Here is an 18,337-nt window from a genome sequence, read left to right as displayed (position 1 = left end):
GTTCTCTCATTTGTGCCTGCAAGTAGCTAGCAAACTAACCAACTTTAGCCAGTTAGCTTGGGTGCTTGACTGCCGTTGAGGTCAGAACACTCGGATCAACCCTACACGTCAGCCACAGAATCCAGTGTGCGCTCTGAACTTGCAGAGAGCGAAATGGTCTGAATTTAGAACCGACAATCTGACAACGCTCGACCCAGAGCGAACGACCCAGAGCGCACTCTGACACACTGAAGGCAATTTACAAACACACCCAAAGACTTTATTGAAGAATCCCCACAGTTGACTAATTACGGACGAAGGGGCGTAGACTTCGGCTCCTGAACGTCGGCTGGCCTCGAGAAAAACATTTGTGTACCCGAACAGCTGAAAAAACTCTTTACCGAAGTCCAAAACAAACAAAAACCTCACAAAATGTTGTCATAATATATGCACAAACTGTTTCGGCTGGGAAGCATGCGGACGCCTTAAGGAGGAACTTACAAGAGAAAATACTGAGCATCTGAGGTTTTGGCTGAAAGACAAACTGTGGGTTTACACTGTTATCATGAGGTATTCTGGCTTTGGTGAGTTCCGCCGTGTGGCAAACTGTTTGGTTACATACACTGTACTGCTTCATCACAAATACCCACACCACTATTTTAAAGCTTACATTTTTTTGGCTTTTTTCACCTTTTCGTAAGAAAATAAATTAGCTTGAGAAAAGTGCCCTGTGTTATTATAGGGCTAACAAGATAAGAATGACTAACTATTTGAGTTGAGATCCACACACAGGAGAACACAACACACACACAGAGATGACAAAAGGATGGCTGGCTAGATTAATTAGGACGCTGGTTCCCCTTCACAGTTCCGAGACATTTTGTTTCTGTGACCCAGTTTTCTAATCACCGATATAAAGCATCTGTTCTATTGGTCTGGATTTACCAAAAACTCTGTACATCTTCTAGGTTAACATCGGAATCCAAATCTGATTTTGTAGTGTGAGATTTGTGTTTGACAAATTGTTCATGAGTTATTTAGGTCAAGATCTTTAGTCCTCCTGGATTTGGGTCATCTCTGGATTTCTGATGTGTGTGTGTGTGTGTGTGTGTGTGTGTGTGTGTGTGTGTGTGTGTGTGTGTGTGTGTGTGTGTGTGTGTGTGTGTGTGTGTACATGTAAGAAGGAAATGAGCAAGTGTGGATTGTGTGTGCATTTGAGGAGTACTAAAGTGCTTGTATCATGTCAGAACACTGGATCTCTGAAAAGCATCCCTAGATTTCTACAGTGCATTTCTATTTCTGTAGAGAATAGAAGAATAAACATAAATTACTACTACATTTTCACTAATGTTACCTGTTTATACTATAATATAGAACCTCTATGAAAGATAATTCAGGGGTCAAGGCTGCTTTGTAGTGTTTGTGCTGTGAAACAATAATTAATGTTCACAAAACATGGAAAGTATGATCAGGACATCAGTAGTTTTATATCTGCATGCCCACAGGTTTGGTTAGTGGTTGCATGGGCGTGTGGGAGACAGTACAAGTGGTTAAGGAGAGTGCAGTGATTGTTGGCTGCTTGAGTGTGTGTCTGTGTGTGACGGAGAGATTGAGGATAGCCTTTGTGGGGCTTTGAGTAGCTCTACATTGTGTGTGTTACATAGAACAGAAACATGCATGTGATTGTATGTGCATGTATCAATCTGTATCAGCCTTTATAAACTGGGTGGTTCGAGCCCTGAATGCTGATTGGCTGACAGCATATCACGGGTATGACAAAAACATACATTTTTACTGCTGTGTGTGTGTGTGTGTGTGTGTGTGTGTGTGTGTGTACGTTTTTAACCCAGTATGGATTTTTAACTGATCCTCTTTCCTTTTACTCAGTTAGCGGGTCCTGGGTCGGCCAAGGGCATGGTGTGTAGTACCTCGTCCAGCAGCTGCAGAGCCCGGTGCAGGTGTACCTCCACCCAACAGGGGGTATGTTTGATGCTCTGCCGGGGGTAGTCAGGGCCCCAGCCCTTCACAAAGCTCAGCCGCAGTATACACAGCCTCCGGAGGTCGTCCACACCTATCCCTGCTGCTGCAGAAAGACCTGGAAGAAAGAGGAAGTGAGGTATTAGGGATGGGCATTTTAAATGATTTCACTATTCAAATAATATCACAATATTTCTCTCGGATATCCAGATAGTCAAAATATAGGTTTTTTAAAGAAAACATTAATGATTTGGAAACTTCATGTGGAATTGCTTGTGTGACTCGGGAGAGAGCCAGTGCGCTGCGCACTGCTTGTTTGGGGAATCGGCAGAAGAGGAGCAGGGGCCTGTGTGTGTGACAGTCTATGCGTGTGATATGGAGGGAGAGAAAAAAGTAGCCAAACCGACTCACACTAGTTAGATAAACTTGTCTCTTTATAGGTGATTTATCATACCATCTGGTAGTACCTGTCTTGACTGCATCAAATCAATGTAAAGATGCTAGCTAGCTACAGTAGCCAGCTAAGTTAGCCAGCTAGCTAGATAAAGTAGCAAGGCTAATTGAGGCTATTTTGCTGCTCTCCCTGTCCTTATCTACAACAACTCCATTCATATGAAACAACAGCCTACCTGTTGGTTGATCATTGTAGCCTTCTACTTCTCATTTAGCCAACTTAATTCCGTAATTGTAATTCCATTTGGCAGTGATTGGAAATCTCCCACTTCACTTGCTACACATGAAGTCACTGACAACAACAACAACAAGCTACACCATATGTATAACCTGTATAGGCTATAAGGTACGACTTTTGTTTGTTGTTTTATTAAATGAAGCATATAACATGTCATGGTATATCTTTGTGTGTAGCATTGTCACATAGATCATTTGATTTAATTGAGAAAAAGCCTTCATTGTTAAAATAGGGCTATATTAATTTTTTTTAACAAAAAAATGAATACTCCTTCAAGTAATCAAATACTAACGTCCGTTTGGATATTAAAATATTTGAATAGCTGTGCCCATTCCTATGAGGTATAAATTAAAATACAAATGTGGTGTCCCACATGGGTCAATACTTGGACCCATTCTCATTCAAATGTCACGGCAGATTTCCTCCTCTTCCTCTGAAGAGGTGAAACAAGGATCAAACCAATATGCAGCGTGGTAGGTGTCCATGGTTTTTAATAAGAAAAACTGAACATGAACACATATACAAAATAATAAAGTGAACTGGCAACGAAACAGTCCCGTGTGGCACAAACACTGACACAGGAAACATACAAACCCCTAGACAAGACAAAACACATAAAACCCCCATGTCACACCCTGACCTAACCAAAATAATAAAGAAAACAAAGATAACTAAGGCCAGGGCGTGACATCAAAAGAATACCACTTCAACAGAGGCCATAAATTCACAATAGCCTAATTGGAAAAATATGAAAATAAAACACACTAAGCCTGTGCATATCTCATATATTGTACTTACTGACTGCAGGGGCTATGCCTCCAACGCTGCCTGGCCCAGGGATGTTGCCTGCCACGGCGGCAGCCTGAGCTGCTGCCGCTGCCTGCGCTGTAGCTGCCTGCTGCTGCATTTGCCTGTGACACTGTCTCAGGTCAAACACCTACAGAGGACAGAACAGTCTGATGTCAGAACACCTACAGTGAGACATCAGTGTCCAGTCAAACTCCTATTGGGAGAAGGTCATCAAGAGGACAAACAACTGCAAAGAGAACAAACAGAGGTCATTGTGTTTCTCACCTTGATGTAGGCGCCGGGGTAGATCTTGTGTACTGCGTCGCCTGGCGCTCTACCTGCCTCTCGATCCAAGTAGTAGCTCTGCACGAACACGGCGTGGTCGCTCATACAGCGCATCCACACATCTCCCTCACCACGACACTCCAGCTGCACTCCTTTACCTATGTGCAACCTGTGAGAGAGAGGGAGAGATCAAGATGATGAGTACACGTGAATATAGTTGTATTAAAGTGTTATATTTCAGTCAATAACAGAAGTCGCATTTTGCTACAATGGGTCTTCTGCCACAGGTACAAACAGATAGAGAGAGACAAGGCATGGCATGATTATGAATGAGAAATATACGCATATACACAGTTTACACAAAGGCATAGATATACCAATCAACATTTCAACAGACACATATAAAGGCATTCAAAATAGACATTTGTGGCAAGGTAGGAACTAACATGCTTATTGATATAGAGATGGCACTAGAGGAGCACAGACCTGGCTCTTTCGCTGGCGTCGGTGCGGTGGACGTTGCTTAGCTGGCCCAGACAGAAGCGGTCGCCCCCTGAGGGGTCCACGTAGCCGTCCACCGTCACCACCGGGCAGCTAGCCGGCACCTTGAACATCTCCCCCACCTGCACATCCATTTCAAAGTAGGAGATGGAGCACCAGAACTCTGGCCCTGCACACAGACAATAATGTGGTTAGCAGAGTGGGCGTGCATGCGTTTGCATCTATACATCTATATATACTGTACATATGTGTTGTCTTACCTGGATGATTGGACACAGGGGGAGGAAATGAGGCTGAGCCATGATGCTGAGACCCTAGAAGGTGAACAAGGAAACGACACAGGTTACCAAACATACACTATTCCTAAGTGTCCCCCAAAAAAGCACCTCAGAAGACATACAGACACACTTTGGGCATATTGTGACTTACTGTAACTGCCAAACTTACAGAAGCTGGTTGGATGGTGGAGAGGAGGCTGTTGGTGGCCATGCCCATTCTGTTGTTGGGGTCCCACAGGAGTGTAGGAGGCTGTGCTACTACCTGTCCAAGTTGCTGAATTACAAAACAATAAATACAAATTAACAACAGGCACAAGCTCAAGCCATAAATCTGGCAAACTACCATTTCGCATTTTTACAAATATATATATATATATATATTTTTTACAGTTTTCAAATACAGTATGATGATTTATCATGCCGTTGAAATGAATTGTGTTTGGCTCCCTGAGTGTGTGTGTGTGTGTGTGTGTGTGTGTGTGTGTGTGTGTGTGTGTGTGTGTGTGTGTGTGTGTGAACCATATGGCAGTACTAACTGTGGAACGCAGCCTGTGACTGTGTGTGTTTGGAGCTGTTGTATCCATTCTGACCAGGCGGGGGCTGGGGTGGCTGGGGGTTCTGCGGTGGCCCGTGTGGCAGCCCGTGTGTTGGGGTGGAGGGGGGCGGCGTGGGGGTCATAGGGGTCATGACCTGACCCTGAGGAGTGGCTATCTGTAGGAGCCCCTCACTGTGACCTCCCTGGAGAGGCAGCATAGAGCCGGACACTAGAGAGGAGACACACACACACACACACACACACACACACACACACACACACACACACACACACACACACACACACACACACACACACACACACACACACACACACACACACACACACACACACACACACACACACACATGAAGAGCTACCAGGTGTTGTCAATATCAATGGGTAGGCAGCAATCGATAAACAAATGTCACAAAACAGGATGACGCAGTGACACCCATAGAAACAGAACACTTGTGGACATCTTTGGTCGCACCTATCTGTCAAACAATCCCCTAAGCTTTATTAAAAGATCACCTTAGGGAGCAGCAAAACAGGAGCAGACATTCCATTTTTTTCTACGTATTGTAACTTATTTTTGTCCAGCTCCCGTTATTATGTTGGATGGGCGTAAAACTCCCTCCATTCATTAAACACCTATTGGTCTTACCTGTGGGCGAGAGGGGCATGTTGGGGTAGAGGGTGATGGGCAGAGGGGCCCGCTGCGGTTCCGGCGGGAGCTGCAGAGGCGGGAGTGGCTGGCCGTAGTGGTCCGGAGGCTGTAGCTTGAGCGCCCCTGGGTGGGGGGATATGCCTGGTGGCATATCCATCTGGATACAGTCATGAATATACTCCTCCTTGATCAGCCTCCCAGGGGGGCCTAGAGGAGAGAGGGCTACCAACAACATGGTATAACATTGTTATTAGTTTCAAGTTTTATTAGGCGTACGGGATACACATGGTATACACCGTCCAACAAAATGCTTACTTGCAGGTTCCTTCTCGACAATGCAACAACAATAAGAAATAATACAATATTAGAATACAAATATAAAGTAAATAGCTCAGTAGAATAAAATAAAGATTTTAGCATAAAATAGCATAAAGTATATTAGCCACCAGTGTATAATGCATTAACGACTTGTATTAACAGGAAGAACACCTGTATCAACCACCTGTGTGTAATGCATTGTAAATGCATTTATGCAATTATAAACATTAAAAAGTGCAATGCTTTGTAATGAATACAAGTCATTTTTGGCTAGGTAACTATAAAGAATTGATGAATGCAGAAACAGTCTGGCATCCAAGCCAGTGAGACATGGGCATACCACAATAGTACTCTTTTCACACTATTGTGCCAAGCCGAACCATAAGTTGCTGGCTTGGATATTTTCTTTTCACAGTGTCCTTTCCAGCACAGTTCCAGCAACTATGGTGGATTCTTAACCAGACCAGCACAGTGCAGCTTGGCTTGTTGTGGCTAGGCTCTATAGTATGAAAAGGGTATAGGGCTGAAGGGAAAGAGGAATGTTTGTAGATGAAGAGAAAATAATACTGTTATACTTAACAAGCCTGCAGTAAATTCCTTAGTGCACTCACCTGTATTTTGGAGACTGAGACCAACTTTGAAAGAGAACAAAAGAAAGAAGGAGGGGGCAAAGAAAGAAAGAAAGAAAGAAAGAATACGAGAGAGAAAATAGGGGGTAAATGTCTGCAATTTCACTGTAATGTTATACTTATCATTTGTAATTAATTCAAATTCTGATGAAGTCCAAATATCATTCACATAAATAAATATCTTTATGCGAGTAAAGTAAAGTACGTTACATAAAAAAATGCCACGACCGGCCTGATGGAAACAGCAAATGTCGGTAAACTTTCCATATGTAAACATTTAAAAAAATACACTATACGAGGTGGGATCATTTTGTGTCGGTAAAATGAATTATGTGAGAATGGCGGTGGAAACGCTTTTATACAAAATATTGATATGGCCAAAAGTATGTGGACTGTTCGTCGTGAGCTGCATGAAAAGGGTTTTCATGGCCGAGCAGCCGCACACAAGCATAAGATCACCATGCACAATGCCAAGCGTTGACTGGAGTGGTGTAAAGCTCACCGCCATTGGACTCTGGAGCAGTAGAAACGCGTTCTCCGGAGTGATGAATCACGCTTCACTATCTGGCAGTCCGACCGACTAATCTGAGTTTGGCGGATGTCAGGAGAACGCTACCTGCCCCATTGCATTGTGCCAACTGTAAAGTTGGTTGGAGGAGAAATAATGGTCTGGGGCTGTTTTTCCTGGTTCGGGCTAGGCCCCTTAGTTTCAGTGAAGGGAAATCTTAATGCTACAGCATACAATGACATTCTAGAAGATTCTGTGCTTCCAACTTTGTGGCAACAGTTTGGGGAAGGCCCTTTCCTGTTTCAGTATGACAATGCCGCCGTGCACAAGGCAAGGTCCAACCCCGTCGAACACCTTTGGGATGAATTGGAACACCGACCAGGCCTAATCGCCCAACTACAGTGCCCGACCTGAAGCAAGTCCTTGCAGCAATGTTCCAACATCTAATGGAAAGCCTTCCCAGAAGAGTGGAGGCTGTTAAAGCAGCAAAGTGGGGACCAACTCCATATTAATGCCCATCATTTTGGAATGAGACGTTAGACGAGCAGGTGTCCATGTACTTTTGGTAATGTAGTGTATAATAACCATCACATGGAAGTAAACTTGAAGTCACACGCTGTGATATGTTGTGTGGTCCTCCCACTACGACTCGGGAAAGTTTGCAGATTATTAGGCTACAGATTAAATAAATTATGATGAACTTCACAGGGTGGTGAAAGTGCACGGTGATGAGCTTGATTCTACTTTCCAGTAAATATTGAGGGTCTAATTCTGGTGACATGATGATCGATGCTTGGCTGCCATTTGTCAAATAAAAAATAATCTCGCTCTTATCCATAATAATCTCATCGTGTAGGTAGCCTATCCACACTGTATCTGCAAGTTGTTGGCTAGAGCACAAGTGCCAAGACCAGAGTGGGCACACCTTTTTTTGGTTTGACTAAACCATCAGTAGAATTGAAAATCCGTTGCAAACCCATTTAACTTGTATTTTTTATTAGGTACATGGGAATTTCATCACGCAGAGATTTTTATCCACAAAAAGTCCATTTGATGGAAAGAAATCTCCTGTTAAGCGGATTTTAGAAAATTTGCATGACAATCTGTCGCCAGTTGGATTGAAACCTAGCTACTGTAATATTTGTAATGTTATGACAGAAAACATAGTATTTACAGTACATATCAGAAACATCTGCACCATTAGGCATTAAGCAATATAGGGTGAACTATCCCATTAAGCTGTTGAGCAGACCTACCAATGCCGGGCGAAACCACTCTCTCATAGTGGTAAGGGTTGACACACACATTGTCATATTTGAGGTCGAAGGCGTATTGGCAGAACTTGACGTGCTTTAGCTCATTCTTGTGTAGGTCTGGCCAGCGCCATAATCGAGCGTAGATCACATGGGGGAAGCCTTTCCTCCCTGCAACCTGGAGTGAGGGGGAGGGTGGAGAGAGAGTTAGAGATACAAGGCCCTATTCGATCAAAACTAGTATATGGGTTTATGTTAAATCTCTTAACTGGGCTAGACATTTTTTAAAAGAGGCATTGCAGTCAAAAACTAGATTTTACTTATTTTTTTAATGATATTTCCACACCATGAGTTTGAAATAACACTCTTTTTTAGGCTCGGAATTTCAGCCTGTTCGGGTGGGATGGAGTTTTTGGCCCACATCATGACATTGCAATCTGATCTGATTATTCTGACCAATGACCTTTTATTTGCATATGTATCCTCCTACATTGAAGGGGTAAGTGGGGTAGGCTTTAGAGTCTAGACAATCTTATCCGCCAATCAGGGCTGTGTATGTAAATATAATTGTATCAACACGCCCACATGATGAGGCTGAACATTTCAAAGGCAAAAGGAGGCTCCGGGAAATAAATGGCTAATATATTTGGAGTTATTTTCATGAAATAAACACATAGTGATTTATTAGACATACATAGATTATTTATTATTTAAATGAAAATAGACTGCATGGGGGCATAACAAAAAAAATGTTTTTGCACATAAGCTGATTTGACTGATTTAAGATGAAAACTTCAACCCTGTTACTTTATTTGGCACTTAAAAAGCACTTACTATAATCATTTTCATTTAACCTCTTGAAAAGTGTAGGCATCCTGATAAATAAGAACCCTTTTCCATTATACCTCAGAACACGGACCAAAAAGGCCGCTTTCTAATGTTGAATTGTACCTTTCATGGTGAAAAATGCAACTTGATTTCATTGTATATCCCCCCAGGGGCAAATCTGGTGTTTTAGATAGAATTCAAGCTATATTCAATCAAATCCAGACAGGAACTAGTATTTTAGCAGGTGATCTAAATCACACATTCGGCAAGTTAGACAGACAGCAATAAAATACACTTAGCGACAGAATATGGAGAGGTGCAGACAGTGTTGAAGAAACTAAAGTTTATTATTTTAACAGCGCAGGCAAACGACAGGTCAATGTAGGCAGGGGTCAATGATCCAGCGAGGGTGTAAGGCACCAGAACAGCAGGCGGGCTCAGGGTCAGGTCAGGTAAATCCAGAGTAGGGGCAAAGGTACAGGACGGCAGGCAGTAAAGGTCAAAACCGGGAAACTAGAAAAGATGGACTATAGCAAAGACAGGGGCAAGGGAATACGCTTGTAGGTTTAAACGAACTGGCACAGACAGACAGAAAACGCAGGTATAAGTACCCAGGGAATAATGGGGAAGATGGGCGACACCTGGAGGGGGTTGGAGACAAGCACAAGAACAGGTGAAACAGATCAGGTGTGACAGTACCCCCCCTCTAGGGACGCCACCTGGCGTCCTACCTGGGCACATACCTGGTTGAGCGGGGTGCCGGCATTGGAACTCAGAGATGAGGCCTGGGTCCAGGATGTCCCTAGCGGAGACCCAGCACCTCTCCTCCGGGCCATAACCGTCCCAGTCAACCAGGTACTGGAATCCCCTGCCCCGAGGTTGAACCTTCAGGAGGCGTCTCACCATGTATGCTGGTCGGCCGTCGATGAGACGAGGGAGAGGGGTGGACCTGGAAACAGGAGACAAAGGGTTGTGAGACATGGGTTTAATTCTAGACACAGGAAAGGTAGGAAGTATACGAAGGGTAGGGGGCAACAGAGGACGAACAGCAGAGGGGCTAATGATCTTAGATCAGGGGGGGAAAGGCCTCGGCTTCAGGGGGTGTAGCTGCGGGGCTATAGCGGCGTGCCAGCGCATCTGGCTTGACCTTCTTGGATACCGGTCAGTGTTGTGGAAGCGAAGTCGCCTGGGCCTTACTGAACCCCTCCCGGAGGTCCTGGTACTCCGCATGGCTAGCGGAAGGCGTCCCTGGGCAGGCAGAGCTGACTTCAGGAAGTGAGTGTGGCAGAACGGGCTCCAGACCATGATGGCACCAATAGACCAGTCAATCGAGGGATTGTGTCGCTAGAGCCAAGAGAATTCCAATACCACGGGAACCACGGGAGACTCAATTAGCAGGAATTGGATCGTCTCATTGTGGTTCCCGACACTCGTAGGTTGACGGGGTTGGTATGGTCGGTGTCCCGGCCTATAGAGCGCCCTTCCAGTGCTCTAACATCCATGGGAATGGAGGTCGAGTGGGGATACTCACCTCGGACGCCAGGGTAACGTCCATAAGTCTCAAATCAACCCCCGAGTCGATGAGTATCTGGAGAGACTTGAACAGGTACCCCCACAGCAGGGTGGCATGGAGAGGGGGGCGAGAAAGGGGAGAAGCAAAATTGTCCTTAAGACCCACCAGAGTACTCATTTCTACAAATGAGCTAGGTCTCTTGAAGGGACAGGTAAACACATAATGACCGGCAGTACCGCAATGCAGACAACTCTGGGTGGTAAGTCTGCGTACCCGTTCAGCCGGAGACAGCCTAGTCCTGCCGAGCTGCATCTGCTCGGGAAGAGGTAAATCGGCAGCCTTCGAAGGCTCTTGGAGGAACTCAGGTAAGCTTGGATCCTCTCGGGGACTTCTGGAGTTCATCAGCTGCAAGGTGGGATCCTTGAGTGAGCGATTGGGACCGCAATCAGACCTCTTCTCCCTCCTACGTTCCTGTAGCCGTCCATCGATCCGGATGGTTAAGGCAATGAGTGAGTCGAGATCCATCGGTAGTTCCCGGGCTGCAAGCTCGTCCTTTACTTCCTCCGATAATCCGTGCAGGAATGTGTCGAACAGCGCTTCTGGGTTCCAGGCACCCTCCGCTGCTAGCGTGTGGAAATCCACTGCATAGTCTGCCACACTGAGAGAGTCCTGCCGAAGCTGGAGTAACTTCCAGGTAGCCTCTCTCCCAGACACCGGAGCCTCTAAGACATTTTTCACCTCCACCGCGAAACCCTCCAGACTGTTGTTCCCAAACGGCCATAGCCCAGGGGAGGGCCCTCCCGGACAAAAGCGTGATGAGGTACGCTATATTAGAGCGGTCCGAGGGGAAGGAGGAAAGCTGCAACTCCATGACGAGAAAACACTGACAGGTGCCCGACTCTCCATCAAAGCGCTCCGGGGGAGGTAAGTGGAGTTCCCGGAAAACCGGAGTGACGGAGCTGCTACCAGCCGGGCTACTGTGGGGCTGGGAGGGTACCGTCTAGTAGACAGCCCACGGAATTGCTCCCGCAATGTGTCCAATGCTAGGTCGTGACGTTCGGCCACGTTCTAGAACCCTTCCATCAGACCGCAAAGCAACCCTTCGTGCCTACCAATGGCGGCTCCTTGGGAGGAGATGGCATCGCGGAGCTGGTACTAGTTTTCTGGGTCAGTCATGGCCAGTTCGTACTATCACGTTTTAAGGTATGACCCAAAAGCAGACAGTGTTGAAGAAACAAATGTTTATTCTTTAAACAGGGGCAGGCAAACGACAGGTCAAGGCAGGCAGGGGTCAATGATCCAGAGATGGTGTAAGGCACTGGAACAGCAGGCGGGCTCAGGGTCAGGTCAGGCAGAGGTCGGTAATCCAGAGTAGAAGCAAAGGTACAGGATGGCAGGCAGGCAGGCTCAGGGTCAGGGCAGGCAGGAAAGGTCAAAACCGGGAAACTAGAAAACATAGACTGCAGCAAAGACAGTAGCAAGGGAAACGCTGGTAGGTTTGAATGAACAAAACAAACTGGCACAGACAGACAGAAAACACAGGTATAAGTACCCAGGGGATAATGGGGAAGATGGGCGACACCTGGAGGTGGGTGGAGACAAGCACAAGGACAGGTGAAACAGATCAGGGCATGACAGAGACTGAACAGAGCACATCTTCAAGACCCGAAATTGATTAAATACGTGAACAAAAATTTTAAAACCTTTACCATTACAAATGGAGACATAGAGGACAGAGAAAAGCCGACCCCTGACATAATTTGGGATGCTTTTAACCTTTTGCGTGTAGGGGGCAGTATTTTGGTTTTTGGCTAAAAGACATACCCATTTGAAACTGCCTCTTTCTCAGCCCCAGAAACTAGAATATGCATATAATTGTCAGATTAGGATAGAAAACACTCTAAAGTTTCCAAAACTGTCAAAATATTGTCTGTGAGTATAACAGAACTGATATTGCAGGCGAAAACCTGAGGAAAATCAAACCAGGAAGTGTTGTTTTTCCTAAAAGCTCTCTGTTCCTTTGGATGCCTTGCCTCCATTTAAAGGGATATCAACCAGATTCCTTTTCCTATGGCTTCCTCAAGGTATCAACAGTCTTTAGACATAGTTTGAGGCTTTTATTTTGAAAAATGAGCGAGAAAGATAACATCGCGTCAGTGGACAGCTGGGTGTTCGCAGAGTTTTGCTTGCGCAACAGAGTGGGGCAGCCATTGTCTCTCCCTCTCCTATTGAAAAAGTGACAGTCCCGGTTGATATATTATCGATTATATATTTTAAAAACAACCTGAGGATTGATTATAAAAAAAACATTTGACATGTTTCTGTGGACATTACGGATACTATTTGGAATTTTCGTCTGCGATGTCGTGACCGCTCGGGCCTGTGGATTTCTGAACATAACGCGCCAAACAAATGGAGGTATTTTGGATATAAAAATTATCTTTATGGAACAAAAGGAACATTTATTGTGTAACTGGGCGTCTCGTGAGTGCAAACATCCGAAGATCATCAAAGGTAAGCGATTTAATCTATTGCTTTTCTGACTTTCGTGACCAATCTACTTGGCTGCTAGTATTTGTAATATTTTGTCTACTGAGAGAGATGTTCTTACATAAACGCTTGTTATGCTTTCACCGAAAAGCTGTATTGAAATCTGACACGCCAGGTGGATTAACAACATGCTAAACTGTGTTTTTTCTATATTGTACTTGTGATTTCATGAAAATTAAATATTTGTAGTAATTTAATTTGAATTTGGAGCGTTGCAATTCAGGGGGTGTTGATGAAAATGATCCCACTAAAGGGATGGGTGCGACAAGAAGTTAACTTTATCCCATTACTCAACAACATGAAAGCAGATCTATTTAAATGGAATAATCTTCCCATAAATCTCACTGGTAGAATAAACATCTTTAGAATGGCATGGCTCCCAAAGTTTCTATATTATAAAATGTATACTCGGTCACTTTATATGGGGATATAAAACTCATAGAATAAAAAGGAAAGTTTTACATCTCCTTAAGTCTGATGGTGGTTTTAACTTTCCATACTTGGAATTGTATCAACTCGCCACCCAAGGCTTTTACTTGCGACATATTGTTAAATGCACTAAAGAGGAACAATGGGTACATATTGAAGATGCACATCCCCAGAATCTTTACACATGTCTATTTTCAAAAGATAAAGCTAAGAACATTAACAATTTGATAGTTAAGAACACTATAACAACATGGAAGAAAATGAAACAGATTGTACAAGAACTAATAACACTCCTTAAAAACACACCCCGATGGAACAATTATTGGATAGCTTTTCAGAATTCAGCGATAAATTGGCCCACATGGAAAAGTCAAGTCAAGTCAAATAAATGCATTTCCATGACAGAATTAAAAATCCTTTTTGGACTGACCAATGTAGACATTTTCAAATACAAAGTTTTATATCACACAATAAAATAATGATCAAGCAACGTTGAGGGAATCCAATTTGATTCAGAAAATAATATTAATTTGTTAGGTAAGATATACAAAACCTTGCAGGGAGCCTATCCATCTAACAATCTCTTAGAAAAAAATACAAACTATTGGAACCAAGACTTAAAAATAACTGATATTGGCACAAGATGGAGGGAGTGTTGGGACATAACTAACGAAATTACAGTTAAATAAAATGTATGTTTAATCCAGTATAAACGAATGTATAGAACGTATTATACATGAGACAAAATGCATAAATTCTACAGCACAACGGCAGAGTCATGTCTTAAGTGTAAAACTAACAGTGACTCAATGATTCATGCTTTCTGGGAGTGCTATAAAGTACAGCAGTTATGGGTGAAGTTAGAAAGTTGGCTGTCGGAAGTTTTACAATGTAAATGTACTTTTAATCCGTCTATCCGCATATTTCAAGGTATGTCATGAGGGCACGGTGAGATAACCAGTGAGTTGGACCATACTTTTCTCATCAATCATGTTGAAAAAACGTTTACTTAAAAACTGGAAATCAAGTGATCCTCCATCGTTGGGACGGGGGAAGAATCAAATGCATTATTGTTAGAATATTGAAAGTGTGTGGGCGACAGAGAAAGGCAGAGTGGTGCAGTTTGAGGACATGTGGCATAGAGTCTTGCAGGCGATCTGGAGATGAATGCGGTGGGAACATGTGGGTCTGGGCAGGTGGGATGTTGATGTGTGTTTGTCTGTTGTCTGTGTATGTTTATTTTGTTTTAAAAATGTAATAAAGTGTTATAAATACAACAACAAAAAGTGGAACATGTGCTCTTTAAGACAGAATGTTAAAATTAGGTGAATTTTTTTGTATATATATATTTTTTTTTACAAAAGTACACTACCTAAAAGGCACTCTACTGGTGGAATGACACAACTGTCGAAAATAAATAAATATTCCTGTACAATATAACAGCATGTTTTAATCAATAGGCGATGTGGTTATATTTCATATTGTTTAACACTGTGAAAATAAATATGATTAAATATTAAACGGACGTGAAAATATACTGTCTGTAATGCTGATTGAAGCAAAGTGTCACGCCCTGACCATAGTTTACTTTGTATTTTCTATGTTTTGATTGGTCAGGGTGTGATCTGAGTGGGCATTCTATGTTTCATGTCTTGTTTGTCTATTTCTATGTTCAGCCTGATATGGTTCTCAGTCAGAGGCAGGTGTTCGTCATTGTCTCTGATTGGGAACCATATTTAGGTAGCCTGGGTTTCACTGTGTGTTTGGGGGTGATTGTTCCTGTCTATGTGTTTTTCACCAGATAGGCTGTTTTAGGTTTTCGTTACGTTCATCACGTTCTTTATTTTGTAGTGTTTGCATTGATTCGTGTTTTTACGTTTGTTCATTAAAACATGGATCGCAATCTACACGCTGCATTTTGGTCCGACTCTCCTTCACATACAGAAAATCGTTACAGAATCACCCACCACAAAAGGACCAAGCAGCGTGTCAACAGGCAGGAGCAGCGCGAGGAGAAGCGCAATAAGGATTTCTGGACATGGGAGGAAATCCTCGACGGGAGAGGACCCTGGGCTAAACCAGGGGAGTGTAGCCGCACTAAGGTGCAGCGGGAGAAGAAACAACAGGAACAGCCCAAGGAGGAGTACAGTATGGAGTATACTACTTGGGAGGAGATCGACAGGTGGGCGGCCGACCCAGGGAGAGTGCCGGAGCCTGCCTGGGATTCGCTGGAGCAGTGCGAGGAAGGTTACCGTAGAATGGAGGCGGTGAAAGCAGAGAGGCGCTGGTATGAGAAGGCAGCACGGCGACGCGGATGGAAGCCTGAGAGGCAACCCCAAAAATTTCTTGGGGGGGGGCTAACAGGGAGTATGGCTACGCCAGGTAGGAGACCTGGGCAGACTCCCTGTGCTTACCGGGGGGCTAGAGAGACCGGACAGGCACCGTGTTATGCAGTGGTGCGCACGGTGTCTCCAGTGCGGGTGCATAGCCCGGTGCGGTATATTCCAGCTCCGCGTGTCGGCCGGGCTAGATTGAGCGTCGAGCCTAATGCCATGAAGCCGGCTCTACGCAGCTGGTCCCCAGTGCGTCTCCTTGGGCCGGCTTACATGGCACCAGCCTTGCGCTCGGTGTCTCCGGTTCACCTGCATAGCCCAGTGCGGGCTATTCCACCTCGCCGCACTGGCAGGGCGACCGTGAGCATTCAACCAGGTAAGGTTGGGCAGGCTCGGTGCTCAAGAGCTCCAGTGCACCTGCACGGTCCGGTTTTTCCAGTACCACCTCCACACCCCAGCCCTCCGGTAGCAGCTCCCCGCACCAGGCTTCCTGTGCGTGTCCTCGGCCCAGTACCACCAGTGCCAGCACCACGCATCAGGCCTACAGTGCGCCTCGCCTGTCCAGCGCTGCCAGAGCCTCCCTCCTCTTCAGCGCTGTCGGAGTCTCCCGCCTGTTTAGCGCTGTCAGAGCTTTCCGCCTCTACAGCGCTGCCGGAGTCTCCCGCCTGTTCGGAACTGCCAGTTTGCAAGGAGCTGCCAGTTTGCAAGGAGCTGCCAGTCTGCAAGGAGCTGCCAGTCTGCAAGGAGCCGCCAGAGCTGCCTGTCTGCAGGATGCCGCCAAAGCTGCCAGTCTGCAAGGAGCCGCCAGAGCTGCCAGTCTGCAAGAAGCCGCCAGAGCTGCCAGTCAGCATGGAGCAGCCAGGGCCGCCAGTCAGCATGGAGCAGCCAGGGCCGCCAGTCAGCATGGAGCAGCCAGGGCCGCCAGTCAGCATGGAGCAGCCAGGGCCGCCAGTCAGCATGGAGCAGCCAGGGCCGCCAGTCAGCATGGAGCAGCCAGAGCAGCCAGGGCCGCCAGTCAGCATGGAGCAGCCAGAGCAGCCAGGGCCGCCAGTCAGCATGGAGCAGCCAGAGCTGCCAGTCAGCATGGAGCAGCCAGAGCAGTCTGCCAGCATGGAGCAGCCAGAGCTGCCAGTCAGCAAGGAGCAGCCAGAGCAGCCAGTCTGTGTCGACCAGTCTCTTCCAGATCTGCCAGTCGTCCAGACTCTTCCAGATCTGCCCGTCGTCCAGACTCTTCCAGATCTGCCCGTCGTCCAGACTCTTCCAGATCTGCCAGTCGTCCAGACTCTTCCAGATCTGCCAGTCGTCCAGACTCTTCCAGATCTGCCAGTCGACCAGACTCTTCCAGATTTGCCAGTCGACCAGACTCTTCCAGATCTGCCAGTCGACCAGACTCTTCCAGATCTGCCAGTCGACCAGACTCTTCCAGATCTGCCAGTCGTCCAGACTCTCCCAGATCTGCTAGTCGACCAGATTCTCCCAGATCTGCCAGTCGACCAGATTCTCCCAGATCTGCCAGTCGACCAGATTCTCCCAGATCTGCCAGTCGACCAGATTCTCCCAGATCTGCCAGTCGACCAGATTCTCCCAGATCTGCCAGTCGACCAGGATCTGCTGAAACCGCCAGCCAGCCAGGTTCTGGTAGTTTCTACTACCTGCCTGGGCTTCCTCTCAGTGCTGAGCTTCTTCTCAGTGCTGAGCTTCCTCTCAGTGCTGAGCTACCCATCTGTCCCGAGTTACCTCTGTCCCGAGCTGTCCCTCTGTCCCATGTTATCATTGTGGTGGGTAACCTATTTAGGGATGTTTAGGAGGGGGATTAAAACTGTCATGGAGTGGGGTCCACGTCCAGCGCCAGAGCCGCCACCGCGGACAGATGCCCACCCAGACCCTCCCCTATAGGTTCAGGTTTTGCGGCCGGAGTCCGCACCTTGGGGGGGGGGTACTGTCACGCCCTGACCATAGTTTACTTTGTATTTTCTATGTTTTGATTGGTCAGGGTGTGATCTGAGTGGGCATTCTATGTTTCATGTCTTGTTTGTCTATTTCTATGTTCAGCCTGATATGGTTCTCAGTCAGAGGCAGGTGTTCGTCATTGTCTCTGATTGGGAACCATATTTAGGTAGCCTGGGTTTCACTGTGTGTTTGGGGGTGATTGTTCCTGTCTATGTGTTTTTCACCAGATAGGCTGTTTTAGGTTTTCGTTACGTTCATCACGTTCTTTATTTTGTAGTGTTTGCATTGATTCGTGTTTTTACGTTTGTTCATTAAAACATG

The 18,337-nt window shown here is 45.7% G+C and overlaps 1 protein-coding gene across 5 annotated transcripts in view; it reads right to left on the bottom strand.

The window, feature by feature from the left end:
- Positions 1–1,078: 1,078 nt before the first annotated feature.
- Positions 1,079–18,337, bottom strand: part of LOC110496821 (mothers against decapentaplegic homolog 4-like) — a 36,277-nt gene continuing 19,018 nt past the window's right edge. For 2 of the 5 annotated variants that reach the window (XM_036952869.1, XM_036952871.1), the window contains exons 3-12: positions 8,417–8,591; positions 6,635–6,658; positions 5,703–5,927; positions 5,037–5,264; positions 4,652–4,774; positions 4,483–4,536; positions 4,208–4,391; positions 3,722–3,890; positions 3,446–3,584; positions 1,079–2,074 (exon numbers count right to left, since the gene is read on the bottom strand). In XM_036952869.1, coding sequence (XP_036808764.1) covers positions 1,863–2,074; positions 3,446–3,584; positions 3,722–3,890; positions 4,208–4,391; positions 4,483–4,536; positions 4,652–4,774; positions 5,037–5,264; positions 5,703–5,927; positions 6,635–6,658; positions 8,417–8,591 — 1,533 coding nt within the window. In that variant the 3' untranslated portion in view covers positions 1,079–1,862. The remainder of the gene's footprint in view (positions 2,075–3,445; positions 3,585–3,721; positions 3,891–4,207; positions 4,392–4,482; positions 4,537–4,651; positions 4,775–5,036; positions 5,265–5,702; positions 5,928–6,634; positions 6,659–8,416; positions 8,592–18,337) is intronic. The other 3 variants (XM_036952872.1, XM_036952874.1, XM_036952870.1) reach the window with 3 other exon arrangements.

Source organism: Oncorhynchus mykiss, chromosome 18 (genome assembly GCF_013265735.2).
Source record: "Oncorhynchus mykiss isolate Arlee chromosome 18, USDA_OmykA_1.1, whole genome shotgun sequence".
NCBI lineage: Eukaryota > Metazoa > Chordata > Actinopteri > Salmoniformes > Salmonidae > Oncorhynchus > Oncorhynchus mykiss.
Note: the sequence above shows the minus strand (reverse complement) of the source record. Positions and strands in the feature narration are given on the sequence as shown.